General features: G+C 35.6%; 1 protein-coding gene across 2 annotated transcripts in view; it reads right to left on the reverse strand.

Moving 5' to 3' along the window:
• LOC129276942 (guanine nucleotide-binding protein G(o) subunit alpha-like) overlaps positions 1-16,562 on the reverse strand; it is a 54,973-nt gene that overhangs the window by 14,443 nt on the left and 23,968 nt on the right. For both annotated transcript variants that reach the window (XM_064095260.1, XM_064095261.1), the window contains 2 exons: positions 11,805-11,946; positions 4,361-4,521 (listed from right to left, as the gene is read on the reverse strand). In XM_064095260.1, coding sequence (XP_063951330.1) covers positions 4,361-4,521; positions 11,805-11,946 — 303 coding nt within the window. The remainder of the gene's footprint in view (positions 1-4,360; positions 4,522-11,804; positions 11,947-16,562) is intronic.

The raw sequence follows: 16,562 nt of genomic DNA on the forward strand, positions 1-16,562 counted from the left end.
CATAATAGTTCTTGACAAAGTAGCTTACGAAAAGGCTTGGCCTACAATCTATTTGCAAACAATGAGAAATTATGATGTAACAAACTTATAAAAGAGAAAGTAAAAATGAAAATCTTCCAAAAGGTAGATTAACAGTGGATTTCAAGTTTCATCCACGGCCGGAGGTCAAGACATCCCCCCCGGACTGACGCTGTAGAAAACACGTAATATGTTCAAAATCACACGTGGATGAGGGAGAAATAAAAAACTGATAAAGCACGTATATATTAAATTTTACACATTGATTTGCTATGAGCTGCGGTATGTGTTGTATTCAATCAAAGCCAATGATTGACTACTCCTTTTCTTTATCCCTGCAGTACAGTGTATGTTTGATGAAATACATTGACACACTGAAAAACAATGCATCCACAGTGCCTAATTAATGGCTTTGTGCAGTTGGTATGGTCTCATCACACCGCAGATTTTCTCTGTAAGCAGGTCTGATGAATATATTTGAGTGGTCGATTAAGGATTGAATTTGCTTCAGTATATTAATGTCTGCGGAAACAATCACCTAATGCTGTTCTCTCTAAAGGTGTCAAAGTCTTCTTGCATTTTGTGTCAAAGACTTATTGGAATGAATTCTTTGATGTCTGCAATTCGACAGACTCTGGTGTTTAATATCACTTTCAATTAAGCTCCGCGCTCCAGCCTTCTCTTTAACATTTTCGCCCTAGATGAAGTGGGCGCATACTTCCATTATGCACGCATTTCAAGCCTTACACTTCTAAGCTGTTTAAGATTGACGTCATCGAGAGTTGGATGACGTCATACGGAAAGATTATCGCCATTCAGCGAGTTCATCTCTGTTTTTGCCGCGTTTTTTGGCAGGCAGGTGACGGCAACGAGAAGGGAAAAGTTGATTGAAAACGAGAAATCTGATCGAAGGGGACGTTTATGGTTTTATAGAAGAGGGTGCCCTGGTAATAAGGTTTATGAAGGCTGCTAGAACTCCATCTCCCGATCCCTGTCCAGAAGGTACATGATGGACTATTTCAAATCAAAATAGAAACTTCATCACGCAGACACTTTATCGACAAGGACCGTCTGTTCTAATGAACGTTAGCACAAAATTAATTAGATTTATTTATTTAGACGTCCGTAGAAGATCAATACAGATTTTGCCGCAGGCAATCCCTTTTAATGCCGAAAACGAAAATCGATTAATGTATTTCACGAAGATAACAGGAATAATCACCAATTATTGATCTAAAATGGTGTCAATGTAATTTTATAAATATGTAAAAGAAAATTCTACATTTAGGATATTATACAAGAAGTGAGCCGAGGTATGGCCATTGCCCTTTTCAAATGATTTTGTTGTACTTAACACATACTAATTAGGTTTTACTTTTGATCAATTATGCATATTCGTATGGAGACATATTGACCCGTTTACAATGGCAGACTCGAAGGGGCCAGTGGTAGACCCACCCATCTTCCTCCCATGAAGAGTGTCACTAGGCAGGTGGCCCAGAACGATATGGACAGAAAGAAGACTGCCCCCCCCCCTTTCGCTACAGCTAACAGAGCATACCGGGTACGCAATTCTTCATTTAAACTTCTGTTAAGGTACTGCAATTATCCTGTACATATCAGTCTGCATTGGGCTATATTTTCAAGCATTGGCTATACGTCATTTGTTGCCATGTATGAGTCACCGACAGAGCTGGGGACAGTGGTCGTGACCAACTACGGGTCACGTCGGAGTTCCATTTCACCCTGCCGCATTATTCAAAGACATACATATTACACGATCTCCAATGCACTCCCGAGTTGCAGCAAGCCTATTATCTCCGTGTGGCAAGCTACAATATAACCCGCCATACATGCCATATGAAAAATCGTCAAGAAAAGAGCTCCATGTGGAGCGAGAAACCACTTCGACGCTTGGAAGAGGAATTTCAATACATTTCCTGTCCTTCTTGCCAATGCCATTGATACATATGATGCAAATACTTCTTGAGGAAAAACGCATTGGTATATTAATATTATCTGAAAGTCATATACCGCAGCTTCCTTGAGCTGATGAAACTCTATGATATCCATAAACCTCAAACAATGAAATTTTAAAAATATTTTGTTTCCAACTAAGTTTGGCTATATTTTGTACCTATAAGGCTATATGTATTCAAATGCCCATAATTTTGATACTCGATTAAGAAACCAAATATGCATTCCTTAACATAGAAAAATGATCTTTTAGCACAATATCCGCATACTGGTCCAAAAATATGGAACGATCGTCCTGAAAAGGCTTCCAATGTTTACTCACGTAATCACGTCACTGTGCGTTATCACGTTTTGAGTACTTTCGTAAAAACGCGTCCTCTAATCATCGAAATGCAGGGTGTACATTTTGTTATTTTGCACGCCAGTAAATCACGAAAAGTCAGTTTTGCATATACATACGTATCATGAGTCTTTACACACTTTACCCAACAGTTTTGCAAGATTTTTAAAATTGCAAGCGCTTGTTAATAAGCCTAATCATGACGGCACACACCCCAAAATGCACCCGCACAAAGATCGCAATATTGGTGTGCAACAAAACATGCAAGTGTGAAAGTTTTACCATTTAACTAAACTTTCCTGTATTCATTAAATTTTGCAAAGTGGTTACCTATGAAGCAGTTTATTCTCAGATCATAACCGGTCATTTGCGTTTTGGTAAAATTTTGCATTTTCGGAGAACGAGAGAAATTCCGGCCGTGTTCCAGAGAACTCTTTTGGTTTCCAGATGCGATTCACAAAAGTACCTGTGCCCGGCGGTAGGCCGTATACCTTGCGAGGGTGTATGTTCTCGGTGACATCTACATTTATTTTGTGAACGTAAAGTGATGATTATTATTTTGCTTGTAGCATTTCACTTAATTGTTTGGTCATAAGTACCCAACACTTCGTAGATTAGGGGAATGTTTTTACGAAAGTACGCAAAACGCGATAGCGCGCTGTAACGTGATTACACGTTGCAAGCCTCCTGAAAATATACAAACTTTGAGGTCCTTGTTACATCAGGCCTCTAATGCAAGTTAAAAAAATCTACCTATATCTGAATCTCTATCAGTCGTTCATATTTACCTTGTTGCGTTACCAACTGTATAAAACAATAATAACTTGTACATTCGCTGTTTCATTACTTAGTAATATCGACCCATCTTTATCTTTATTTTTATACATTTCATATATCATGCTACCATGAAGTAATTCATGCCAACTCTTCCACTTGCTTGCCTCTCTAGCTCCTGTTGTCTTTCACTTTTCTTCCTTTCCCCTCCGTTTTGTTAATTATTGTTCAATTATTTTGGCGTATACCGACATAAGCCCCTGCTCAAAATTTTGGGTTCACATTCATTATGTTTCGTATTATACATATCATTGATGTGTATAATTCATATGAAAAATGTTACTGAAAGAATGATGAATGACTGCTTGAATTGTTAATTTTGAATATTACAATAACAACCCCCATCCTAAAAAAAATCTCAAGTGCAATGCCCTTGGCTGTCCCGATTACATTACGCGATTGAACAATTATTCACAATAAACACCATTAATGTGATATAAAATGCTATGCTTAATGACCCTAAATGACCTTCAATTTTGATCAAGTGACCGGGAAAAGACTCGTGCAAAAAGATAAGTGATAGCCCACGTCTCATTAACAAGATCTATAAACTCTACCTTAACTGACCATTGACTTTGTCACGTGAACTGAAACTCAAGCAGAATATTCAATGATACTTGATTACTCTTATGATAAATTTCACGAACTACATCCATAGACTTTTAAAGTGATGGCAATTCAATAAATACCCCGACATTGTCAAAGTTCATTGACCTTAAATGACATTTTAGCTTGGTCATGTGACCTGATAATCAGGCAGGATGTTTACTGATACTTGATGTAGATCCATATACTTTCAAGTTATGATGAAATTTAAAAGCTAACCCTGGCTAACATTTCGATGTTGATTCCCCCAACATGGTTTAATTTCATTGACTCTGAATGACATTTACCCTCGATCGTGTGACCTGAAACTCACGTAGGATATTTAGTAATACTTGATTAGCCATTATGTCAAAGTTACATGAACGAGGTCTGTATACTTTCCAAGTTATGATGACATTTAAAAAACTTAGCCTTGGTTAAGACTTCAATGTTGAAGACACCAGTGGCGCCTATAGTCTCGCTCTGCTATGGAGGCGAGACAATGAAAATGTAAAATGAAATTAAACACAATGAATATTTTAAATAAAAATGTTAACCATATAATAAACAAATGAATAAGGCAGAATATGGGCTCGATGGACATACTATTTGGCTGAATCATTGAGTTGGTACTCCCGGGCTCGGTTGAAGATTTCTTGGAGGCCACTATCTGTCCAGAGTCTTTGGAGTGCAGCTGTAAGTGAAGGACTGTAGGGGGCTGAATCCTGGAGCTTGCTTACTGTGTCATATACTAACTTGGCATCTTCCTATGGAAGCAAGAAATAAAGAGAAAAATATATTTAGATTATTCTGAGTTTTTCGGGTGGGATAAGGCTCGCGAAGATTTTAAGATTTTCAAATCTTCAAATCTTCATGATTCTAACAGATTTTATCTCTGACTGATAAGAAAGCAGTTCAGAGCCTTCGGTTTCTCTAAAACTTAGTTTCATAATAAATGTGTCTAATATTTGCTCTTGGTGACAGATTTGATGACATATACCATTTGAAAAAAAAAAAAAAAATTAGAAAGTTGAGGAAAAATATGATAGATCTCTTTTTCTAAAGAAATAAAACTAGAATTATAGTTCTTTACATTGTTATTGGAAAACAAACTTTTTTAATTTGAAGTTTATTTAGCGTATATGACAATGAATCAATTGATATTTATCATTAAAAAGTCTGCAAAATTCAACGTTGAACTTGATGACAACCAAACAACACTTTATTAAATTTGTTCAGTGTTTGTTTCGGAGTTTTTTTCGTTGTATCAATCTTTATTTTTCCTATCACTTTTTCACCTCTCACTTAAAAGAGGTATAAGGCGGCTGTTGACCCGGCTACGGTAGGCGACGGTTGACTTCCCGCCAAGCTCTCCACGTGATTAATGCATTCCATTTCGTGTCCACTACAAACACAGAGAAAAGAAAACCGCGCGCTGATCTGATCAATGTTAAGGTCATGAACCCGAGAATTTTAAATTGAGGGATCAGATCGGTAAAGGAGAATGACTCACAAACTACGAAGCAACACGAATACAAAGTAGACGAGTCTAAAATGACGGTATGAAGCCTGGTAATAATTTCCTCAAATAAACGTATTTTTTATTATTTGTTGGTGCAATCGAAAAAGTTTAAATATTTTATTCTGATAGATTCTCTAAATGAACTAAATGACAAGTATATTAAGTGAATCATCTTTAATGTTTTCAATCTAAAATTTTCAATATGAAGTGACAAGTCCCAAAATTCTTTAGACCGGTGCTTACTAATTTCAAATATAAAAACCTGCTCAAAACTGTCAGAGTATAGTGTATTTTTATCTTTTTTGCCACTCATATATATCAACGAATGGTGGGTATGAAGATGTTGATACAACTATTCGCTGCAAAACTGGAGATTAGGTTAATTTATTTTATTATCATTATGTTACAACCTCTAATACTAACTAATCTCCGCCCGCCATTTACAAAACAAGTGAAATCGCAGGTGATATTGAATAACTATTTTTTCATCGATCTCATTTAAACATAAGCATACTAGCTCTTTTTATCATATTTTTCCTCACTCATGAAAAGGAGATTCATTTACACATTAAAGATGAACAGTTATTGCACACAATACTGTCAGATTTACCCTACACAAATGCAAAACGAAAATGTAATATTCAATTGTAAATTATATAATAGATACCATTCAATTACTATCAAATGGTATAGCTGCTATTTCGTTCATAAAAAATAGGCTTGATAATATTATGGAGCGGAACATGCATCCGACTCCTCTGATGTATATTGGAATGTGTGGGGAGGGAATAGATTTTAGGAGAAACAAAACATGTGAAAAACGGGTACCATATTGATATTGATCGTGCCCCTTCATATCGAGTCTTATCACACATATTGACGTCATAGAATAAAAGCAAAACATACAGGAGAATGTCTAGCACTTACGTCACAATAACTATTTCGTCACTATGTTTACATCGTCATAAGATAACCACATGAATTAGGGCGACACGATCGCATCTAAATGGATGTGCCTCAATTCATTCGATTTGACTATTTCTGCCTTCATCGAATGTGACCTACCGTTTGAAACAGGACAATGTGCATTACACAGTCTCTTACACAATTTAATCAGAATTAATGTAGTGAGACATATGCATTACCGCTGTGGACGATGACAAAACGCATCTTCGTCCATGTTTGTACTCGCGATGAACCCCTTGCTCCACATATACACAAACACACGGAAGACACACACACCGTGCACACTATGCACTGCTCACAGGGGGACAACATCCCGATGTGCTATTTTTATCCGCAGTCACTTATCAGTGCGCAGTAAAGTCTGCAGTGATGATGGATTGCCTACTACGTTGGATTTGTGTACGGGTGTGTGGGAGAGAGCGTTCGACTCGGTGTGAGGGAGAGCGCGCGCGTGTGTGTGTGGGTGCCTAGTCTGTATGTGTATGTGTGTGACGTATAGTGCGTGCAGGCTATTCTTGGCCCACATTGATGGGTAGAGAAAGAGAGCAGGAAAATGCATTTTTCTCTCTCATTCTCTCCAGCTCTCCTCTTCGCGGAGTTGAACGAGAGCAAAGGTGTGGTTACACACCATGCTATTCTTGACTTTGAGCAAATATGGGCATCATCGATCGTCGGCTGAGTACACGTCACATTATGAAGAGAAAGATTGAAACCAGACTGTTCCTCTGTAATCACCGAAATCTTCGTCGGAGATCATTTTCTCAAGGTCATGTACGTGGAAATGTTTGCATAAGGCTGCTCAATAATTCTGTATCGGCCAATACCCTCTACACATGTGCATGCCGCTATTTTCTTTTCCAGCTCTTCGTTCCACGTCCTATCTTGAGGATCAGGGTAAACTCATTCCTACCCGATTTATTTATCTATTTCTACTGAAATAGAAACATCCATATGATCAATATCATAAGAAGTTCTTCTTTTTAGCATTAAAATGTTCATTAATGAACATGTTGGTAGGTATAATTTCAATGATGAATGCAATTGAATTTAGCTATACATTGTTCGATAATCGGTTACATAACTGTATTATATATATTTCAAATTAGGGTGATATTGCACATTATAAATGTCCTAAAGTCATTTTAAGATCTTTAATGAGCAACTTTTATAGATACTTTTCTTACAGGTATCGATTCTTTGTAATCCTGTATGTATACACATACAAACATATGTATATATTTCATATATGGGAATAAAGTATCCATGTGTTTGTTGTAGTAGGGCAGTAAAAAGAGATAAAAGTGCCCTTGCATGTAAAAATTTTGGGGCATGGGCCCATATTAAATGTGACAACATTCCACTATGTAAATATAACTGTATAATGAGCCACTAGAATGATATGTGGACTGGCAACGACGTAGATGTTTGTTACAGAATTTACCATTTTGGGACAATATTAATATTGAAAATGGTTAGTTATCGATGCATTCGGGAAATAGTATTTTTAATGAAGATGACCATAATTAAAACACAGCTAAAAAACTGCTGAGTTTCCACATGAAAAAATTAATCAAAATAGCACATATTAATTTCAGAAGCCTACGAAACAAGGTGATCGATGTTCAGCATTTTTCAACTTTATTATTTCCATAGGAAATTCTATAAAACTAGAAACCGTCAATGACGGTAAAACTTTAAATATTTCCGCTATAAAGCAAATTATCTGAAAAAAAGACGAAGACTACCAAGTAAAAAAAAAGGAATAGAAGTGAATATAGTTAAAAATATTGTATTGATTACAGACCAAAATATTACTGTTGAAATTTTGAACAAGTCTTTTAATGAATTTGCAACGAAACTAGCACAAGGTACTCGAGCTTCTACAATTTTTTTTAATAATATGAATACATTGTTCCTATAACTGATAAACGTTTCATTTTTTTTAAATAAAAGAAGAGTTTGTACTATAAGAACTGCAAAATATTGATATAAAAAAGCATCTGGGGTTGATGGTCTGCATCTAAAATTTTGAAAAATCAGCTCTTCATATCGCCAAATCGCTTACAAATCTTTTTGATACGTCGCTCCAAATCGGTCGAATTCCAAAATAATTTAAGAAAGCGAAGATAACACTAATTCACATAGGAGGTACTTTTGAACAAAAGTATTACAGACCTATCTAAAACATTAGAAAAAGCAGTTCATCAACAGCTTTATGATTATCTAAATAAGCATGACATTCTATGTGATCGTCATCCTGGATTCAGGCCTCTCCACCCGACATCTACTTGTTTGACAGAAATAGTTGATTTTATTTTGACTAACATGAACTCTGGTCGAATAAAAGGAGGGAGGGTGGTCTATTCTTAGACCTACAGAAGGTGTTTGATGTAATTCAAAAAAATTTTATACCTGACAAGATGTATTACTATGGTATAAACACTCTTAACTAATATGGTTTAAGATGCATTTGACTGAAATACAACAATGTGTTTCAATAAAAAAGAACATGTTCCATTTTTTAATGTAAAAACAGGTGTCCCTCAGGGGTCCATACTTGGGCCCCTGATTTTTTGTTTATAATATTATTTAGGAAACTTACCCCTACATAATAACACAAAATCGGTTTATATGCAAATAATACTACTCTCTTTAATAGCAACAATGACCAACATACAAAGAAATTTACAATCCGATCTGGACTTAATTGCGAAATGGCTTAGAATTAATTGCATGTATTTACATCCACAAAGACTAAAATAGTGTATTTCGGTAATAAACGAAAGTTACAAAATAAAACATTCACAATAAAATTTCAGAATACAACCTTGGAGCATGTGGACTATATTAAATACCTAGGAATTATTTTCAACTCTCAATTTAGTTAGTCTTTGCATATACAATACATCTCTTGTAAAACATCACGTTCTATTGCTTGCATAAGGAGGATTAAACATTTGATCAACAGATATCATTTGAAACAGTTATAATTTGCACATTATTGTCATATATTGACTATTGTTGTACAGCGTGGGAAAAATGTTCGAAAAGTGATATAACCGGATTACAGAAATTGCAGAATAGATATGCTCGCTCGGTTTTGAATACAGATTACTCAACTTCACATTGTTCTTTGTTAACTACACCCGACTGGCAATCTGTTGAACAGAGGATTAAATACCAACAATGTATTCTAGTATACAAAATTCGGAACGATTCTGCACCAACATATTTGAAACCATTATCTGTCAAACGATCCATTGTTTATAATATTAGACATTCCGCCTAAAATCGTCGACACCCTAAATCTGAATACAAAAAAAGACCTTTCTCATTCATTGCAAATTCTATATTCAATAATTTACCATTGTCTGTACAAAACTCTGAGTCCCGAATAAGTAATAAAAACTTTCGAAACTTTAACCAACATTTACAACCTCTAACTTTACAACCTGGTCCAGTTTGGGAGGGAGGGTAGTATACCACGTGCAGCCGCACTTAGTTGCGGTTAATGTTTATGATTTGATTTATGTTATGTTGTTTATATTTCATCATATTAATTTTCTGTTTAAAGCAGTTTTTTTTTACTGAATCGGACTACCCTCCCATTTTTATTATGTTAAATAAAACATGAATAAATAAATCATAGATAAATAATAATTTTTCTTAATGAAGGCTTTCCGATTATCAATCTGACAAATTTAGTTATTGCGTGAGAGCCATGTTAGATTTCAGATCATATATATTACTCCTATACACTTAACATTGTCCCTGCATCTTATCTGACGAGAAATTTTACTAAAAAGCCTTTTGTAAGTTAATCTGAATACTATATTAATTTACAGGACGCTTGTCATCGAAATTTGGGCATAACCTTTAATCTTTTTATGAAAAAGAAAAAAGGTAGGGCATACCATTTTAATTGAGCAAGGTGAAGTTTAAAAAGATTAAAAACAGTTTGGATATTAATTCTCATCGACACCTATAAAGAAGTCAAATAGACATGTATAATACCAAGTAAGTGCACTCCGAGTAGCTAGAATATTTGTGATTTACATTATACTATTAAATGACATGACGATCATTTTCAATCTCAATACAGAATTGATTTATTTTCTTTCCAGGCAAAAGACAACAAGAATATATCCAAGAGGAAGAAATTACCACCGACTAATGCCTGAGGATGACTAAAAGAAACACTAGTTTCTGTAATGAAGCTCTCCTCACGAGTCGGAGTTTACAAAATAAAATATATAAAATGGCAATAAATGTTTAGATGCATTACTTATCAAAACAGAGATCTTAATGATAAAGAGTGTTTTTTCCATGTGCAATTATAATATCCAGTCAATATGAAATGTTTATGCATTTAAATAAACAACGTCATGCTATTATCAGATAGTAAATCCTAGTCAGAAAAACATATAATTATCATTATTGACTACTTTCCTAAATTATATACAGTAATGTGCATATATTCCAGAAGTGTGCACTAATAAGCTTGACTTAGAAAGATGCATTATACAACATATCACATACTATGTACTCAAATACTAGGCTTTTTTTTGCAAGTCGATTAACAAAACATGTGATTGTTTTACATCTAGTATCCGCTTGGAAAAGATTGACGACATTGTTTAAGATTGATGGATTGAGTATAATGAAACAGAAAGTAACAATTTCATTCACCAATTTTCACCGAATGACTATGGCATTTTCTTTCTCTTTGTTATGATTGATTCATTTTCAATTCGATTAAATACAGTTATAATGCCAATCTCTTTTAAGGGCAATAAATGAATTCCATTTAATTACTATGCCTACATTAATTTGGAAAAAGGGCAAGTGTCATAAACGATTATTCAGCTATTATATATATATATATAATATAAACCCCTCAAAAAAGTTTGGAAATCTGACTTTGATCGATAATCCCTCCTCGGTTTAGGTGAATATTTATGTGTGATTGATACCAATGAATAGATCATTTGATTTTCTTTAAAATGGAGATCTGCGAGATAACATGGTTTGAGTCCGTGGTTTCAAATACCCATGCATGATTGTTTGTTTGTTTGTTATGTGTTTGCTTGTGCAAATGTGTGTTTGATTCCATCATAATGTTGATGTTATGGTGCATGAGAACAAAAGAAACCACTGAGAAATTCACTCATCATCACGGAAAAAAAGAACAGTGACTTTCAATATTGTGCAATATTTTGCAACTTTTTTATTTTGACCTTACCCACATTTCAAGGCACTGCACCTCCATGTGAACCATAATCATATCATGTATGGTATTTTAAAGAGAATTAATGATCTTTTGAATTATATCAAATATGCATTGTGTAAAATTGAGAGTTGGGAGAAATTAATGGCTAAAACTCAGATTTCCAAATTTTTTTGAGGAGTTTTTATATATTTGTTCTTTTACCTTAGACACATGCAAAGATATTTGTCACATTGTGTTACATAAATTTGTGAAAATGTGCAAATATTTGCCACTGAGAACATCATGAGGAAATAAGAATACATTGAACCTTTGATTTGAATATGGCAGCTTACCTCTCGTTCTTCCTCTCCGAATGGACTTTCGAATTTTTCTCTCGCTCTGAGCATTGAAACCATAGATTGAAGTAAGTTGCTATATACCACGGGTCTATACACTTTAGAGTCTTCCGCCGTGAAACCCTCCTCGTGTATAATTCTGTAAGAAACAAACAATCAAAACTCTCTGTAAATAAAGATAATACTCAGTCTGTGTATGCTGTATAAAAATCTGAGTCACCGAATTGATGAGTTATCATGGTTATCGCCTCAATACGAACGATAGGTCACACACACTGTACACGGTAGGAATGTGTGTTTGAGACTAAATAGCAAATGTAGAGTCTGAAAATTATAGATGTTTAGGAAAATTATCTGAACGTTATAAATGTGAAGACATTTGAGATGAAATAATTTTTAGTGCAGCCTTTTCGCTTAATATTCTTCCAAAATATCACTGTTCTATATCACATGGCAATGGATCATAATAGAGATAGAGTCAGAAAATATGTCCCATCAGTTTGACGTTGTCTTTTCTCAAGTATGAGCATTTAATCACTTATTTATTGAAATGTCCAGAGAAAGCTATTTCTCCGCTTTATTTTGGCACAATATTTTATAAAGATACAGTTTATGCATGGTTGACCGACTACGAGTCAATTTCCTGAAGATCGTAAAAGTTGCGCCAAGTTGCTGGGTAAAGAATGGAAAAAGGTGTAATAAAAGCTATGACTTGTGTGCAATTAGAAAGGCACCTATCCATCCTTCCACACCCTCACACACACATCTCCACACCTTCAATACAAATACGCACACACACAACACATCATACCTCCAATAAACCACCACCAATCACACATCCACCCCCACCTGTTTCCAAATCAGGCATGTCATTTTAAAGATAGGTATAACAACATAAAAGGACAGCTGTCCATTGTAGACCAATGAAATACACAGGATTTGGGCCTAACCTACGAGATAAGGGGAAATTTGCAAATGTAGATATTGCTTTAAAAAGTATTTATGAAGTGTTTGGGAAGCGTTTGTGTGTATGGGAGGGTGGGTGTGTGTGCGGGTGGGTGGAATGATGGTTATGTGTCTTTCTGCGTGCACAAAAATCTTTTTTACTCTTTGTTCCATTCTTCAACCAGTGACTTAGTAAATTGAGATTATACAACCTTCTGGATATTGTCTCCAAGTCAGTCAATCATGGAAAGATACATATAAAAATGGTATTAAAATAAATAACTCTACTAGGACATATCAATAAACTGATAGGATTGTTTTTTCCTGATTCACTCTGTATGCATAGTTAAATGCGGTAGGGAATATCCCGTTTAGTGACGTGGAAAACCTGTCCCGAATTTATTTTCACGAAAGGGAACTCATGGGTTGTTTTCGGTGTTATTATTAAACTCTCCCTCTCTATATGTATATATAATAGGTAATGCACGTAGAGAATGAAGACCTTTTAAGAAAATCAAAAGTTCAGCTTATGAATTAGAACTCAGGAAAAAAGGATGTCATCATAAAAAAGGCTGATGCACAAATGATAGTGGGTGGCGCCGTCATAGCTTGATTACATCAGATATTATAAATGACATAGATAGCTTACCACCCAAGTGACTATTACACGCGTTATCAGTTATGTCCTCATATATCACGTTCTTTTTATCACACAAGTGAAATGTCCAATGTTAAGAGGTTAACTGAAGTCAGATATCATATCGTCACTTTTATCGGTGCCTTCCCACGTGCTTTTTTATTACATGGCAGATGGAATACTTTTGCCCTTTGAAGGCGACCAATACAGATGTACGAAGGGAAATTAAGCATTAAACGAACGGAGACGCCTACACAATAGCCTTAAGTTTCGGCTGTAAAAGAATGCGAAGTAAAACAGTCGTTGCTTATTGATCATCTATGGGGAAGTAAATATCCGATTGAAATGTCATGTCATTTTCACCCATTTTTTTCTCTCTCATGCAGCATTGACAAGAGAAAGGGCAGCAATGCCCTCTTTATATCGAAGATTGCATCCAATACAGAACTGCTTGAAAATGTACGCCCATTCAATTGGGGGCAATTGTATGTATATAAATATACATATATACACTCTTAAAAACGTTGGGCAACATACGGTCCACACAACAATTGGTTAAAACTTTATCAAATTCTGAGTAGCTTTAAACCAATAATGTGTGCTTTTGGTGAAAACTACACAGTATTGGTTGAAAACTACCCAGAGTTGGATAATGTTTTAACCAACTGTTGTGTGGACCGTATGTTGCCCAACGTTTTTAAGAGTGTATATATATATATATATATATATATAATATGTACAAACAAACACACAAAATTGATATTGTTCTGCTCGGAGTCAGTCAAATAGAATAAACTCAAGATGAAATAAAAATTCCGTAATGAAAGAATGTTCACGTCGGAACTTTTGCTCACAGGGCTTTAACAATATATATGTTAATATATAATTTTTACATTTTTATAAGGAGAGACAGTTCCTGTCGCTGTTCTGAAAAGTGCTGATCTATTGATTTCCTTATCATGGCTATATAGACAACATGTGCGGGAACCGTTTTGCCACTGTCTGGGTGACTAAGATTTTAATAACTTTGTTAAACCAGGAACCATCTACAGAATGTATAGTCTGCAAGGGATTCGATTGACAGCAATCTAGCATTGTTACTGAATCCAGCAGGGTAGAACTCGATACGCTGGCAGATAATTGTCTCGGCCGTTTTTGGAACCGTATCCGCCGAACACCCTATCTGCCGCTACACCCCCACGTCCAGACCCCACATGATAACCTCACAAAAAACGTGGGTTATTCAACAACAGAAAAAAAAGGAAAAAAAGGGTTAAGGGGTTGAGGGAAGGCGCTTAGGGTCATTTCAGGACCACTAGATCCACCTGCCGCACAACATGGTTAGTTGTCGGGCACCAAATCCCTACAAGGTCCTATACAATCCTATACACACGGACAGGTCTTTCACGCCTTGCACTCGGGCAGAGATTTCTCCAGCGTTAAAGGTAGGGCCTACTGCTTCAACATTGGATTAATAGAAATGGGAGGGTGAGAAAGAGAGAGAGAGAGAGAGAAGGGAGAGGGGGAGATATAAATCAAAACGTACCTTCCTGGACAAACAATGCTTTCTCCCTTAAAGTGTACTTTTGTTTATTCATTTATTCATTTATTTCGTCTTTATTCAACAGTGTAGTTCCATCATTAAATAGAATACAGTGGAGGGGGCCTGCATAACATTAAATGCATCAACATAAATATAACTGAGAACATTAGTTGGTGATATGAAACATCGGTACAAAACAATAATGGAAGCTACTTGTCTACGAGTAATCATAAAGAACCAAATATCTAAAACATAATTTATAAATATTATATCATACACTCTGCAGTGTATGCAGACAGCTTTAAAAATTCATGAAATATTGATTTTATATTGATTCCAATGTACCACCGAAATAAACTGCCGTAATGACAGAATATAGAGTTTTCGGTTGCAACCCCATTTTCATTTCTATTGATATAGCAATGCAAAAGAGATCAATTGCACAATCACAATCATGATAATATACCCCGATCTTTAATGAAAATAGACAGGCTGTTGCACTTCGCGTATAGTTTGATCGAATTGAAAACGGTGGCGATGTAACATCTCCAAATGAAAATTGTCTTTTTGAAACGGCATAAAAATGTTTTTTTTTGTATTATCAAACTTGAAATACTTGTAAAAACAAAAAAAATTGAGTAAATTACAATTTCACACAATTGAGCGTCATAAAAAGAAGATATTTCATTTCGTAAAGGATTGATGACAAACTTAATGACAGAATATAAAAAAATATTGAAAACAATTTATTTAGGGTTGATATTTTTTAAACAAAATATGAGCCCGCGTATACCAATTCGAAAGCATTGTTAACCATAATACACTCTCATGTAAAATATGAAAAATAACATAGATAGAACCTGATAATGACGAGATAAATTATTCTTAGAAAAGGGTATAACATTGGGGCACACAATCGTATGTTCAAAGGAAAGATCTGTCAACGTGGAAAAAAAGCTGGTAACACGTGAGTAAAACCGTAATAGCCATACATGATAACTGGAGACATTACCAAGAGCTTTAAATAACAAGTAGTCCTATACAACGCGAGGTTTAACGAAAGAGGGCAATAACATTTATGAAGGTGTGGGAGCGGGTGTGGTGCGTTTGAAAGAATGAGCAAAACAATGAAGGTATGGAAGATAATTACGACCAAACTGTAAACAATACTCGAAGAAAACTGAAGAAAAAAGTCATAGATGGAGCCGGAGAGGAGTAAAGGGGATGGGGAGAAGAGACTATAGAGAGAAGGGGGAACACAGAAAAACACGCATACACAAACACACACGCACACACGCAGCCAGGGAGAAAGAATGAGAGAGAGAGAGGGCAAAGAAGAGGTGAGGACATTTTCTGGTGAAAGAGAGAGATAGCGAGAGAGACTGCATTTGTCCTGCGGCTACAAACCGTTGCTGTCATAAAGACTCATTGCGTGGGTGTACACGTCTCCTGATGATGGCTGAGTGAAGGTGGGTGGTTCACATACATTGACGTTTATGAGTAATGCATAACTTAATAATGCCGACCAGCGTTCCGATATGCAAACCGCAAATTTACTTATCTCGCATCACCATCTCCTTGCCCGGTACTTTAGGTAGGCCGCTTGTTTGGCTGGCTACTTGATTGCCCC

The sequence above is a fragment of the Lytechinus pictus genome, chromosome 2, assembly GCF_037042905.1.
Source record: "Lytechinus pictus isolate F3 Inbred chromosome 2, Lp3.0, whole genome shotgun sequence".
In the NCBI taxonomy this organism is placed as follows: domain Eukaryota; kingdom Metazoa; phylum Echinodermata; class Echinoidea; order Temnopleuroida; family Toxopneustidae; genus Lytechinus; species Lytechinus pictus.